Source organism: Sinohyriopsis cumingii, chromosome 7 (assembly GCF_028554795.1).
Source record: "Sinohyriopsis cumingii isolate HCF-2022 chromosome 7, ASM2855479v2, whole genome shotgun sequence".
NCBI classification, from domain to species: Eukaryota; Metazoa; Mollusca; class Bivalvia; order Unionida; family Unionidae; genus Sinohyriopsis; species Sinohyriopsis cumingii.
This window is the reverse complement of record NC_142967.1, coordinates 38707301-38723261: the sequence shown is the minus strand read 5'-3', so window position 1 is coordinate 38723261 and position 15961 is coordinate 38707301. Positions and strand designations below refer to the sequence as shown.

Here is a 15961-nt window from a genome sequence, read left to right as displayed (position 1 = left end):
AGTGTGGCTTCCAAGCCAGCCGGTCAGCTGTAGACATGATCTTTTCACTACGCCAGCTGCAGGAGAAGTGTCATGAGCAGCAGATGCCCCTCTATATCACCTTCATAAACCTGACAAAGACGTTTAACCTGGTTAGTAGGAGCAGACATTTCAAGCTTCTGCAGAAGATCGGCTGCTTCCCTATGACTGCTCACTGTTGTCACATCGTTCCACGAGAACATGCACGGTGCAGTGTGCTTCAAGCAGAGTGAAGCAAGGCTGCATCCTTGCGCCGAAGCTCTTTGGCATCTTCTCCATGTTCCTCCAGTACGCCCTTAAGGACTGCAGTGAGGGATTGTACATCCATACCAGGGATGATGGCAAACAGTTCAACATCACAATTCTCTGTGCTAAGAATAAAGCCACTGAGGTTCTCATCCATGAATTGCTCTTCACCAACAATACAACCTTAACAGCACATGCGGAAGATGGACTGCAGCAGCTGGTATGCTGCCCCTCCCACACATGTAAGGAGTTTGGACTGACCATCAGTCTAAAGAAAATGATCATGATGCAGGATGCAGACTCCCCTACCACCATCACCATCGATGGATAAAAACTTGGAAGGTGTTGAGAACTTCAGATTCATCAGGTCCACCATCTCCAGCTTGCTTTCCATTGATACTGAGGTGAATGGCAGGATTTCCAAGGCAGCAGCAGTTATGGCCAGTCTGAACCAGAGGGTCCGGAGCAACCACAACCTCACTGAGAAGACTAAACTGTGCATTTACCAGGCCTACATGCTCAACACACTCCATTACAGCAGTGAGGCATGGACCACCTATGCGAGCCACGAAGGAAACTCAACAGCTTCCACCTGAGATGCCTGTGGCATATTCTGCACATCCAGTGGCACGACAAAGGACTCAATACAGAGGTTCTGGAACGTGCCAAAATGAACAACATGTTCTCCATTCTCAATGAGAGGCACCTTTGCTGGTTTGGCCATGTCAAGAGAATGGATCCAAGGACCTGCTATATGGCGAGCTAGCAGAAGGCGCATGACTGACTGGACGGACATGTCTGCATTACAAAGATGTCTGCAAGAATGGTATGAAGACGGCCAACATCAACATCAATGACTGGGAGAACTGTGCTGATGCTCCACCTGGTGCCTAGCTGTCAGACAGGATATTCAGAAAGCCAAGTTAGTGAGAAACACAAACCTCGCTGCAAAGAAAGCCAGGAAAAGGAGAAACAACAACAACCTCAACATGCATTGGCATTCACCTGCAGCAAGTGCAATAGAGACTATCACTTCAGGGTAGGACTCTTCAGCCACTCGCGAAGGTGCAGATAGGACACCCAACTGGAAGCTACATCATCGTCTCCTGAAGAAGGATGGATGCCACGAGAGAGAATTATCTCGCAGGACTTAAATCTCCAGTTTTTATACATTTTTTCTGTCTTGTCTGTATTTTAGAATAAACGAGAAAGCTATAAAGAAGGACAGAATGTGGGACCTGAAAGATAATATATTTATTATATTATTTTGTTGTCACTTTATAAAATTCACTGTTTCAATGCTCATAATTTTTTAAAATTCTGGCCAGGAGCTAATTAATCACACTACTAAACTACATTTAAAGTTCTGTTGTTTCAGTACTTTATGAGATCCAACAATGGGAAAATTCAGACCATAAGATGCAGAAAAACTGCCCTCTGACCTGGTGAAGTAGGTATTCCAGCTCGGAAAGAACATGAAGCTTGTCCTTTGTTGTAATGTCTGACTTGTTTAGCTGTTTTACCATATCTGTAACAATCTCCCCATCGGTCTTAATGTCCATATTCAGCTTAATAAAGTCTTCTTTTAATTCCTTGTAACTACGGAACTTCTTCTTCACTTCCTCTGCTTTCTGATAAAAAGAGAATAAAAACTTGACATGAAGTCCTAGATTTTTTGCAAAATATATGAAATCATACTGAACAGAGTTTCATGGAGCACTATCTTTTACCAGTAAAATGTTCATTGTTGTACCATGTCTTCTAAGAGGTTTTCTACAGCTTAACACTAAATCTAAATGATAACACCAAGCTGAATTTTGTTTTGACACTGGCCAATGTACAAGTTGAATTTCATCTGACACTAGCCCATGTGTCAGCTGAATTTCACTCGATACTAACTCACATATGAGCTGAATTTCATTTGACACTAGCCCAAATGTGGGATGTTATTGCAATAAAAATGTAATTATTGCCAGCTATTTCATCTGCTGTACAACTTGGCAGATTTGACTTAACAGGAAGGCCAGGACATGCATGTTGAGCCCAGATATTCAAATTAAAAACTTGCACAAGATTTTGACACAAAACTCTGATGTATTGCTCATTTTATCGTCAAAAACGGTAGATCGGACCTGGAAATTTTTATCAACACTATGAAACATAAAATTTTAAAATGGGTCATACAATTTTTTACATTTTCTTTCCAAACAACATTCCTAGTACGCAGCAATTAACAATATGTAAGAAAATTTTGATCAATGAAAATGTCTCTTATGCTAAGTGGAGGCAGTACTTTAATAAATAAATACAAATTAAATAATGTTTTTATCAATTGAAATTTGTGTTCTAGTTCTATCTTTTAGTTCCTTTTAAGTGTAATCGTCAAAAATGCAATGTGTCCTCTTGTAATTATTAGCATAAAATATATCATTCTACTGTAACAGTTATGTCTGCAAGCATTTCTCTGAGAACCTAATTAAGTGCCGACCGTGTTTTGATAACTGACTTGTTGAAGTATTTGTTGTATTGTTGCACTGAATTGAAAGCTGGCCTCCTTTGTATTATCATGTTAATTATGTCTTTTGAATCAAATAATGGAGGTGAAATAAAAGAAAAGTTAAAAGGAATGAAAATCCTACAAACTTGAAATCTAGCGGCCCCAGTTGTATGTCGGGTGAACTCACTTCATTTGATCAATCAAACACTTATAAATGGTTTTGTGTATGTAACATAAACTACCTTAAATTAACCAACTCTTTCATAATTGTGATCAAAGATAAAAAGACAGCCAAACGAAATGAATACTTTGTAAAATAAAGAGCTTGATTTCACAGATACAGACCAATGTGGGCAAGCAAGCTTCAAAGAATTTTTGAACTGTCACTTAGAGATATCCTCAAGGATGAAAAAAAGTTTCATTATTACTTCCAATGAAATCACGACATCTATATTTTACTAACTGAACACAAAAATTGAGTTTTGACATAGATGATTGTCTTCCGAAATAAATGTCGTGTGTTTTTTGTAGAAAAAAAGGGAATCTTTTTTGGTGGTGTATCAACAGTTAGTCTAGTTCCCTGCTCTGTGGACTCCCAATTGGCAGGATACTATTAAACACCACTACAGGAACCAGACTCACCAAGAAAACAAAAAGCAGTGATGCATTACACAGATTTTTCATGTACATGTGATGGTTGATGAAAGCAGTTGGAACAATCTTTCATATGTTGGACATTTTGAAAATAAATATTATTTAAACAGAATATCCAAAAACTTCATTAAAAATTATTATCAACGTGATTGTAAAATGAGGATTTATTCATTATACAGCAGAGTTTCCTAATGCTGCCCAACTATCACCCAGTTTTCTCATATGTCAAAGCGATTTTTTTAATTTTTGGAGGTCCCTCAGTAACTTGCGCCTCGTTTATAGTGCGGTCTTTGTTGGTGGACCCCGTTGTGTGCGAGTTATCAAGGAAGAGGTGTAGTATATAGAAGGGACAAGTTTTTCTGGATCCAGAGACTTATTCTCATATCAGTCATTCTAGCATATACCGCCATTTGGGGATATATCACCCTATAAACAAAAAACAACTATCTTTGGGTGGCTTTCACCTGAAATAAATTCTATAGGTGGAATGATCTTAATCACATATTAGGGTGGTTTCCCAAATTCAAAACTGCCTTCACGTATCTTTCAATGAAACAGTCCTGGGGCATTTTTCACACTGGACAAGTTGTTCAATGGCTGAAATACCTGAATGATGGATCAGCATTATTTGTACAACTTCAGGTACTTTCATGTCACTACAATTTACATGAATCTGGGCAAAATCTGTTAATGGGTTTTGGAGGAAAACCTGATGGATTGTGGATGGATGAAGTGTCATATCACAGGCTCACTTCACTTTGTGCCCTGATAAATTAAATATAAATAGCATTTATAAAGATTTAGTATGATTCCCTCTCGGAAGTTACATTTTCTGGTCTGCACAAAATAACAGCTAAAGCAACAAATTTAAGGATAGAATATTTTAAATACACCATTAACATTTTTCCTGATAAATTACAGTCCTTATGCCTTCGTTTCTACCTTTGAATACTCTTCCTCCTCACTTTTATCCATTGCCTTGAAGTCCTTGAGAGCTTTTTTCAATTCGTCACGGGTGAATTGTGTCTTATCTGTGAACACCATACCTGTTTGAAAAACAAGGATCAATCATAGTTTCTATAGCATAAAAGTGCCATTCTACTCAACATAAATAAAGGTTTCGAGGTATCAATTTACTGATTGAAGCCTATTGACTCTAGATTGGCATATTTACCAGGTGCTATCACATCCTTCCCTGGCCAGTAATCTTTAGAAGTTTCTGTCCAAGCTACTGAATTATGTGTCCACAACTAGTGAAGGTTTAACTTGCAACTGATTGGCATCCCATGAACTAGGTAATATGCTACAGCTTCAGCAACCCAAAGACATAAGTTTTACCCATTTCGTTAAATTACCTTGCTTTTCTCCAGACCTCAAGTACTTGAAACCATCATCTCCCTCCATTAACTTTGCCTCCCGTTCACCTGTCTCTAAATTAAGCCGAACATGAAGTCCCTGTGGTACAGCCTGACCTGTGAACATTTAACTATATAATAATAAAGTTGAAATGAAGAAGACAAAAATGTTACATCTTTGTTGGATGAGAGAGAGAGAGAGGGCTATAATATCAGCCACATGATTATGAACTTAAAAGTATGGATTTAAAATCCAAAATATGCTATCAAGAACCTAGAGTATGATATCATAACTTGAAGTGTGCAATTATGAACCTACACTAAAAATTTTTTATCCTAAAGTATCTGACTACATACCTAAAGTATGAATTCATAACTTAAAGTATGCAACTATAACAAAGTATGAATTTATAACTTGAAGTATGCAATTATGAATGTAAAGTATGTTACTGTTGTTGTTGTTGTTATGGTGTTTAATGCCATTTTTCAGCACATGATAGGCTATACATGGCAGCCAGTATAATGGTGGAGGAAGAACACAGGAAAACCCCGGAAAGAACCACCGACCCACGAGAAGCAACTGGCAAGCTTTCTCACATACCCACATAGGCTGAATCCGAGACTCAAGCCAGCGCAGACAGGTGAGATGGCAGTGATGCGTAATGGAGAGCACTTTAGACCACTCGGCCACTCGAGGCCCCATGTAAAGTATGAATTTATGACTTAAAATATGCAATCATGAATGTGAAGTATGAATTTATGGCTTAAAATATGCAATCATGAATGTAAAGTATGAGTTTATGACTTAAAATATGCAATCATGAATGTAAAGTATGAATTTATGGCTTAAAATATGCAATCATGAATGTAAAGTATGAGTTTATGGCTTAAAATATGCAATCATGAATGTAAAGTATGAATTTATGGCTTAAAATATGCAATCATGAATGTAAAGTATGAATTTATGGCTTAAAATATGCAATCATGAATGTAAAGTATGAGTTTGTGACTTAAAATATGCAATCATGAATGTAAAGTATGAATTTATGACTTAAAATATGCAATCATGAATGTAAAGTATGAATTTATGACTTAAAATATGCAATCATGAATGTAAAGTATGAATTTATGACTTAAAATATGCAATCATGAATGTAAAGTATGAATTTATGGCTTAAAATATGCAATCATGAATGTAAAGTATGAGTTTATGGCTTAAAATATGCAATCATGAATGTAAAGTATGAGTTTATGGCTTAAAATATGCAATCATGAATGTAAAGTATGAATTTATGACTTAAAATATGCAATCATGAATGTAAAGTATGAGTTTATGACTTAAAATATGCAATCATGAATGTAAAGTATGAGTTTATGACTTAAAATATGCAATCATGAATGTAAAGTATGAATTTATGACTTAAAATATGCAATCATGAATGTAAAGTATGAATTTATGACTTAAAATATGCAATTATGAATGTAAAGTATGAATTTATGACTTAAAATATGCAATTATGAATGTAAAGTATGAATTTATGACTTAAAATATGCAATTATGAATGTAAAGTATGAATTTATGACTTAAAATATGCAATCATGAATGTAAAGTATGAATTTATGACTTAAAATATGCAATCATGAAAGTAAAATATGAATTTATGACTTAAAATATGCAATTATGAATGTAAAGTATGAATTTATGACTTAAAATATGCAATTATGAAAGTAAAGTATGAATTTATGACTTAAAATATGCAATTATGAATGTAAAGTATGAATTTATGACTTAAAATACGCAATTATGAAAGTAAAGTATGAATTTATGACTTAAATATGCAATTATGAATGTAAAGTATGAATTTATGACTTAAAATATGCAATTATGAAAGTAAAGTATGAATTCGTAACTTAAAATATGCAATTATAAACTAAAAAGTATGCAATTATGAGCACTGGAGACCTGTACAAATGTATTACCGCGACTTCTATTAAATCTAGGTCTTTTGACATTTTCCACTCTCTACTCTGCAGAAGGAAACTGGTTCATGGTCAAAATTAAGCTCTAAAACTTTAGTCTCCTCAAAACAGGGATAAGAGAATGGCCAAGATGGAGTTTGGGGTCATTATGTAATGGGCATAAGTACATATAGTTTAAGAATTCAAAACTTTTAGTCCATTTCATCCAACAATTTTTGAACTATCTGAACAATGTCCATGACCTCTTCCTGAGTGGAAAGAATGTATGAACTTTCTGAATATAGGGATTTCATGAAGAAATATGGACACCAATATCTGTATCCAGCAGTCAATATACATACTGATCATTAACATATCAAAAAGTGTCTGCATGTAAGGAGACATTAGTTCCTAGATTAAGGCATTTGAATATGCTGTTAAAATGTGCCACTGTTTATATGATGCCCTAAGTGCACCCATATCATGAGGGTGGAATCAGACAGGATGGAACCTACCATAACCATGAAAATTCTATCTTTCAAAAAGATTGACATAATGGTTTGTTGTTGTTGTTCTAGGGTTTAACACCATTTTTCAGCACAAGATAGGCTATACATGGTGGCCAGTATAGCTGGTGGAGGAAGAACCCTGGAAAACCCAGGGAAGAACCACCGACCCATGAGAAGCGTCTGGCAGGCTTTCCCACGTACCCATGCTAGCCGAGCTTTGGACTCGAACCCACGCAGACAAGAGGTGAGATGGCAGTGATCCGGAATGGTGAGCGCTTTAGACCACTCAGCCACTCAAGCCGCCCATAATGGTTTGTAAGCAGCCCCGATGAGTATGTCTACACTACTTCAAACTTGTACAGATTAGTATGCCTCTTCTACTTTATATTTATACAGATGAGTATGTCTATACTACTTCATATTTATACAGATGAGTATGTCTATACTACTTCATATTTATACAGATGAGTTTATCTATACTTCTTCATATTTATACAGATGAGTTTATCTATACTACTTCATATTTATACAGATGAGTATGTCTATACTACTTCATATTTATACAGATGAGTTTATCTATACTACTTCATATTTATACAGATGAGTTTATCTATACTACTTCATATTTATACAGATGAGTATGTCTATACTACTTTATATTTATACAGATGAGTATGTCTATACTACTTCATATTTATACAGATGAGTTTATCTATACTACTTCATATTTATACAGATGAGTTTATCTATACTACTTCATATTTATACAGATGAGTATGTCTATACTACTTTATATTTATACAGATGAGTATGTCTATACTACTTCATATTTATACAGATGAGTTTATCTATACTACTTCATATTTATACAGATGAGTTTATCTATACTTCTTCATATTTATACAGATGAGTTTATCTATACTACTTCATATTTATACAGATGAGTATGTCTATACTACTTTATATTTATACAGATGAGTATGTCTATACTACTTCATATTTATACAGATGAGTTTATCTATACTACTTCATATTTATACAGATGAGTATGTCTATACTACTTCATATTTATACAGATGAGTTTATCTATACTACTTCATATTTATACAGATGAGTATGTCTATACTACTTCATATTCATGCAGATTGAGTATGCCTATACTACTTCAAACTTGTACAGATGAGTTTGTCTATACTACTTCATATTTATACAGATGAGTATTCATATACTTCATATTTACACAGATGAGTATGTCTATACTACTTCATATTTATACAGATGAGTATGTCTATACTACTTCATATTTATACAGATGAGTTTATCTATACTACTTCATATTTATACAGATGAGTATGTCTATACTACTTCATATTTATACAGATGAGTTTATCTATACTACTTCATATTTATACAGATGAGTATGTCTATACTACTTCATATTCATGCAGATTGAGTATGCCTATACTACTTCAAACTTGTACAGATGAGTATGTCTATACTACTTCATATTCATGCAGATTGAGTATGTCTATACTACTTCACACTTGTACAGATGAGTATGTCTATACTACTTCATAATTTATACATATATGTCTATACTACTTCAAACTTGTACAGATTAGTATGCCTCTTCTACTTTATATTTATACAGATGAGTATGTCTATACTACTTCATATTTATACAGATGAGTATGTCTATACTACTTCATAATTTATACAGATGAGTTTATCTATACTACTTCATATTTATACAGATGAGTTTATCTATACTACTTCATATTTATACAGATAAGTATGTCTATACTACTTCATATTTATACAAATGAGTATGCCTATACTACTTCAAATTTGTACATTCAAATGAGTATGTCTGTAATACTGTAGGAGGCAGTTTTGTATATATATAAAGATGCACATGTTGAAATATTGTGTAGATCATCAGTAATCTACAAACCTTGTTTAACTGTTTTCCAGTCTTTTGTTGGATAAAACACCCCCAGAGGCTCTTGTTCGCTATGGCCATTTCCATTCTCTTCCACTGTGACTTCTCCTGTAACAGCATCATAATGTATAAGGAAGGTTCATCATTAAAGCATCTCCTTTATACAGCAAAGACTTTAAAATATTTCAGAGGGAACTGGAATTCTTATATAATGAAAAAGAAATGTTATGTTGAAATTCCTGATTTATTCTTCAAAATGTGTATGTACATGTCTATATCCATGATGCTGGACATACATGTAGTGGACAATTTATACCAGTATTATTATTGCCAGAAATACTTTTCTGACTTCATATTTAATTCTAATTAAATTTCAAGCAACATACCTTTGCATAAATAAATCAGATCATAAAAAATAGACCAGTAAATTGTAAGACTTTACTGAAAGTGTCAACAGTTATGTATATGTACGAGGCCAAGAACATTGTCAGTAGCCATTTATATTTACCTAGCGGTAAATCAAATACCATTTGTATAGGAAAATGTATTTTTTTCAATTGCTTAACCACTAGTAAATGAGTCCTTGAGTTAAATAAATGAGTTATTCGGATGGAAAGAAACTGTCAGTATGTTTTGTATTAATCTGAGACTCTCTTGATATTTTTCAATGATGTGCAAATGCTGATAAAACCTATCAGGTATGGCAAACTGAGATGTACTCAGTTATCTGGTATGGCATTCTGAGATGTACTCAGTTATCAGGTATGGCACTCGGAGATGTGCTCAGTTATCTGGTATGGCACTCTGAGATGTGCTCAGTTATCAGGTATGGTACTCTGAGATGTACTCAGTTATCAGGTATGGCACTCTGAGATGTACTCAGTTATTCAATATACAGGTATAAACAACTAAAGGATATTTCTAAATTATTTAGTTAATAATGTGCAAATCAGAAACATTTCTATTATGTTTTAATCACATAACCATCAACCTGTGATTCTAAATTATCAATTATGAATGAGGTTTAATTATCCTGCCTCAGTTATTTAAACATCTGCCAAGGTTTACATGGTGTGTCAGATGATAAAAAAACATTATAATTGAGCTAATTTTCTCCGGCAGACCACACAAATAGAATGCTATAGGCAATTACACATTGCAACAAAGGAATATTATAAAAAGCCTTTGTAATTTGTAGTAATTATGAAATTGGCCCCCAAAATTAAACTCAATCATTCAAATAGAGAAAATATTTTATCGATGAGAATAAAAAATCTTTACCATAATTATCTTTAGCACTTTAGAATTACAGTTCAAGATTAACAGTGAGATTTTACTCCTAATAACGTATTTCACTTAGTGGAAGTAATACCCAATAATACCTTAATAAGCACACATCCCTCATTTTGTCACAGCTCACACAAAAAATATCAATACTGAAATGTCTTGATCCTTGCATGTCCCATCTGAAACATTGCAAACACTATCATCTGAGCCTTGCATATAAACTTTCCATGTTATTCAGCAGGTGATGCAAATTTTGACAAAATCTTATCAGTGAGCCTGCTACCCCATGCTGTGGAAAACTCTTATTAACAGCGAGTGTAGTGAAAATGAGTAACTGTTGTTATAAACATTTTATTTGGTTTATGAGTTCAGGCGAAGCTTGTATCAGAAAGGTTGAAATCTTAATCATTTTCTTTTTCTTTCATTTACATTTTGGATTTGTTAAAATTTATTTGAAAAATGATTGGTATTTGTGTCTTGACTGCTAGATATAGCCCTAGCTGTCAGCGTCATAAAATCCAGAACACTTCATGCCTTGTAATGATCCAGATTTTCTAATGTTGACAATTTTACATGATCAGCAGTCGAGATTGCTTTACTGTGATAATGACCATGTGACCTGAGCATAACAGCTGGGGTTGCAAATCCTCTGTTTTGATTTTGATTCTTGTAAACCAGCATGACCACAGTTAGTGGCCAATCATTCTGGTCATCCACCAGTATTTGGACATTTCTTTTCATTCCAAGCTTTCCACTTCCTTCACTTTAAAGATGACTACAAACCACACTGAGTTGAAACCTGGGTAAACATTTTTAGAATGCAGCATACTGCATACAGCGTACAAGCACGATTTAATGTTCTGCTTAGCATGATCATCCCCTACCTTCTTCTAAATATTATCTAGCAACACATCAACATTTTTTAAAGATGTTCTAAAAATGTGTCAATTATAAATTTAAATTAGAATAGTGCAGTGGTAACAGTTTTATGATATTGTAACAAGGACCAAGTTGTGCTAGCTTTGCAAAAAAGATACAAAAATTGTTGAACATAAACTGAGGATATAACACATCTGTATAAATAATTATATTTCATAATGACCACAGTTCTGTAAATGAGCATCTCATGGGCAAGTGGAATGAATGAACAAATTCCATGGTCTTTGTGACACCAGTGAATTACTGAAACATAATAGCTACGCTATCATGTATTATTTATCCTATTTACTACATACAGACGATTAAATGGGAGGGGATTTTCAAAATGAATATTTGTTTTTTTAATTTACCTCAAGATAATTCATCTTTTTCAACACATTTAACGCAAGGCTCTACAGAATTTTAGGATGTTGAGTCATAGACTCTTCACTCATGGAACTCAGAGTCCCCAGCATATTTCTTAGAGTCCCTGGCATAAACTCAAGTGTCTATGACTTTCAAAATGATAGAAAGGAAAATTAAAAGCATTTGCATTTTATTTTAATTTCAGGATTAAAACGAAAAAGAATTTTTTTCTTCAGTAAATAGAATGACAAGTTTAAACATTTTACACGTAAATTTTTCAATCTCTTTTACCCCTACAACAACACGAAAAATCACCAACAATTAGTTTCAATTTGAAGAACAATCACTTAGGATGTAGTGCAGTTTCTCTGCAAGTAAAATAGTATCTCCATTCCCACCCAAATCACTAACACTCAAACACATGGCATTACACTGTACCATATATGTATTACTATCATTAAATGAAGAAAAGAAAAAATATCCCAAGAAGCATTTGTGCATAAAAACTTTTAAAATAAATACAGACTCTAAGGAATAAAAATAGGATATAATGTGGGTGATGCAGAAAAAATGAAAATTAATAATACCTAATTACATGTAGCAGATCTGAACAGTTTTCAACATTAATTCACACAAGCTTTTGGTACTGATACTCAAACAGTACAGGCCAAATGGAACTTCCAACTACTGTTGGCATTAGTGTCATTTTCACAAGTCCATTTCCAGAAAAATGAAAAGATTTTGCCAGTGCAATATTTTATAATCTGTATAACACATCATCTTAGTTCCAATGTACAAGCTACATCATGATGAATTAAAAGCTACTGACTTCACTGGCAGAAAGAATTATCTCCATTCAATGTACATCACAAGCTAAAACAGTACTTCTTGAAATTATTTTTTCAGACACTGGCCCAGGGCTGGTGACTTTAAAAGAATCACAAGCTCCAAGTCCAATTCCACAAGCCCTGACCTGTATTCCACATGTCCAAAATGGCCCTTTCTTTTTTAATATTATTTACCACAACACTCCAACTGCTGTACATTAAATATGTAAATAAATAAACAAAATCATATTAAACTGTTTTTTCCAATATCACACTATACAGTAGAACTTTGATTATCTGTCAGGACCAAGACCATGATGGATATGAGAATAGACAGATACTAGTCTTTCAACACCTTGAAAATAATTTGGCAGCATGATCAAAGTTTTCCCAGGTAAATTAGAGTTTTAATTCATAAAGCCCTACTGCTAATTTACTTAAATACAGGAGGGGCCTAATGTTGGCATTATGCTACATGATTCCTTTAGCACTGTAGAATAAAAATTTTTTAACCAAATCAAAACAGAAGCTAGCTGGCCAAATAGATACTTTTGTGATTTATGAGATATATACTGTAGCAGGCCAAAATACCATACTCTTGTGGGACATCTTGCTAAATGGAGAACCCTGGCAAGCTCATTAAGATCCCCACCCCATAAATGTTTTTTCCTTACAAGGGCCATCCTTAAGTAGCAACTGACCATCATTATCATCCTCTTCATTTTGGACAATGGTCAATGCAGCCTTTTTGTCTGGTGGAGTATCACTTGAAACAGTGGGCAGATTGTGATAACAGCAGATCAGGAACAAGCTGAGAGTCATAATGTTCACAATCCTAACTCTCATGTACATCTGATGTTGATCCATTCCAAGATGGGAACTACTTTCCTGAAATGTACATTGTTTGCTGATGAAATGCAATTTTTAAAAAATAAAATCCATAAAGTATAATGAAATGCTTTAGTTGTTATTTTTGTTGTTGTAGGGTTTAACACAATTTTTCAGCACAATTGGCTATACATTATGCCCAGTATTAATGGTGGAGGAAGAATCATGGAAAACCCCTGAAAAGAACCACAAACCCACAAAAAGCTTTTTTCAGTAATAACACATGAAAATTTGGCTCTTAGAGTGGTTAAAGTACAGGAACACCTCCAGAGATTTATAACAAAGCAGCATCCACCGAGGGCAAAGTATAACACAAACTAAGGCAGGATTCCACATAAATTCCTGAACTTGTATATCACGCCAAAATACAAAATAAAAGAATGACTGGCAATAATCAGATTTATGTAGTCAAGCAATACCGCTTATTATAATTCTTTCAGTTCAGCATCATGAATCATATCCATGCATTTAGCTCAATTTTCATATATGCATCTAACATTTGATAAAGCATACCATAAACAGACATTAAGTAGACATTTAAATATCTTAATAAAAAATAGATGATGTAAATATTACCTTCAGCACATGACAGTTCCATAAACACCTAGTCCTGTATTAAATTGTTGACCCTTCTATATTTCCAGGATTAATAAGGTCTATTACATATATAAAGACCACTTTATTTAAGCCTTAGTGAATGATTGGTATTTCTCTATGTTAATACGAATGGTGCTGAAATTATCCATAAACAAATCAAGTAATTTTATCTATATTTTGGAATGCTCGTGTTAAAATTCACAAGCTACAGACATGGGCATCATTCATGATGCTGAGCTAAAGAAACTAGTCTGTATATTTGGGCAATTTGGTTTAAACAATATTTATTTACCAAAAATGTCATCTCTGAGCGTACATCTAACAAGAGAATGATATGAAAGACCAAGCAACAAGCATAAGCTTATTCTGAACTTTTGCCTCCTTATTTTTACAATGTGGTTAATGTAAATAATGAAGGAATAATACAGCAAACAGAAACATGCTAATTAAGTAACAAACTGTAAATAAAATAGTCACATGTCGGACAGTAACAAGTGTTTACAGCAGGAAACAGTTACTGTTAACCTGCAAATCAACAAAAGAGAAAATAAAGAAAATAATTTATAAAGATGCATTATGTAATCTCTGAACTATCAATTCTTATTATTTCTCTTAGACCTCCAAATTTTTTGTTGAAATGTAAAACATAACTATATAACCAACATTAGACTCGTTTACTATTTTGAACTTGGAGCAATGTTTGAAATAGAAAATGAGTCTTTTAAAATATTACAACAACAATGTGGGGTGACAATGAAAAACCTGCATCTTATATTCACTAATTTACAGTAGGTTCATTTTTTTAAAGCCAATCTTGCTTGGATCCATTGACTACAGGCAGACAAACATACACACATACATAATCATCAAATACTGGAAACCACCACAGTATGAAAATAAGGACAGAAAATTAACAAAATACTGGACTGCAACACATGTCAAATACATACAGAGAAAAGCAGAATCGTTGCTCTAGCTCAATGATGATCTTAATAAACCTCATCCAAACAATATCTGCACCAAATTAAATTCCATAAAGCACATGAATTTAATAACAAAAGCCTTTGTGGGTTGGTAGCTTAAGAGATTTGTTAATGAGATACAGCTAAAACCAGTTATATTGCAATTTGTTACAAATTTTTTGCTTATAACATGATGGCAGCATGGCTCCCATTTTTTAAAGTAACCTCTCTTTTTAACATCCTCAATACATGCTCTCGGAAAAGCCAATTATTCATATCCATATTATATGATCAAGAGGCTAGTTAAAACTGATGACATTAAAATTTCAATGTGAATCCATGGGGAATTATTTTGAAAAATCTGTTAACATGATCTCACTTATATTGCAATGTTATTCTTTGGACCCTGATCGTTACGTTATAATGGGTTTCACCTGTATTGCTGAAATGAATCTTTGTAAGGGAACTATTTCAACTTGAGCTACGTGGGCAATTTTCATTGTATATACAGCTGTAGGGAAAAAGATAGTCCTATAATACAAGACATTAATCCTGATATTTAGTGATAAAATGATATATTGTATACTGTGGTTTGCTGTTTTGATATACATACTGCAATACGGTTTTCTGTACCGCAATTTTTTTTATGGTCATGCTTTAACACAAAAATGTTTGTATACTGCACAATGTTTCCAATTTAATTCATATTTTCTTTTCTCCTAGATGCATGTTTAGCATGAGACTGCAAGCAAATGTAAAATAAGATGTACACTGCCATTATCTAGGCAAAGTTTAAATGGGAGGTCGCACATCAAGACCAGAGGATGTTTTTCCAGTTGTAATTAATTCATTAACTTCACTTTGCCTCAGATATTTGTCCTGTTCATAATTACACCAAATGAACAGTACTCGAGAGTCTGTTCATAAATAAATCAA

The 15961-nt window shown here is 33.7% G+C and overlaps 1 protein-coding gene across 1 annotated transcript in view; it reads right to left on the bottom strand.

The window, feature by feature from the left end:
- Positions 1 to 15961, bottom strand: part of LOC149795050 (nucleotide exchange factor SIL1-like) — a 43241-nt gene that overhangs the window by 24419 nt on the left and 2861 nt on the right. The window contains exons 2-6 of the mRNA XM_089964729.1: positions 13280 to 13466; positions 9193 to 9288; positions 4771 to 4887; positions 4358 to 4461; positions 1707 to 1895 (exon numbers count right to left, since the gene is read on the bottom strand). Of these exons, the coding sequence (XP_089820855.1) occupies positions 1707 to 1895; positions 4358 to 4461; positions 4771 to 4887; positions 9193 to 9288; positions 13280 to 13445 (672 nt within the window). The 5' untranslated portion in view covers positions 13446 to 13466. The remainder of the gene's footprint in view (positions 1 to 1706; positions 1896 to 4357; positions 4462 to 4770; positions 4888 to 9192; positions 9289 to 13279; positions 13467 to 15961) is intronic.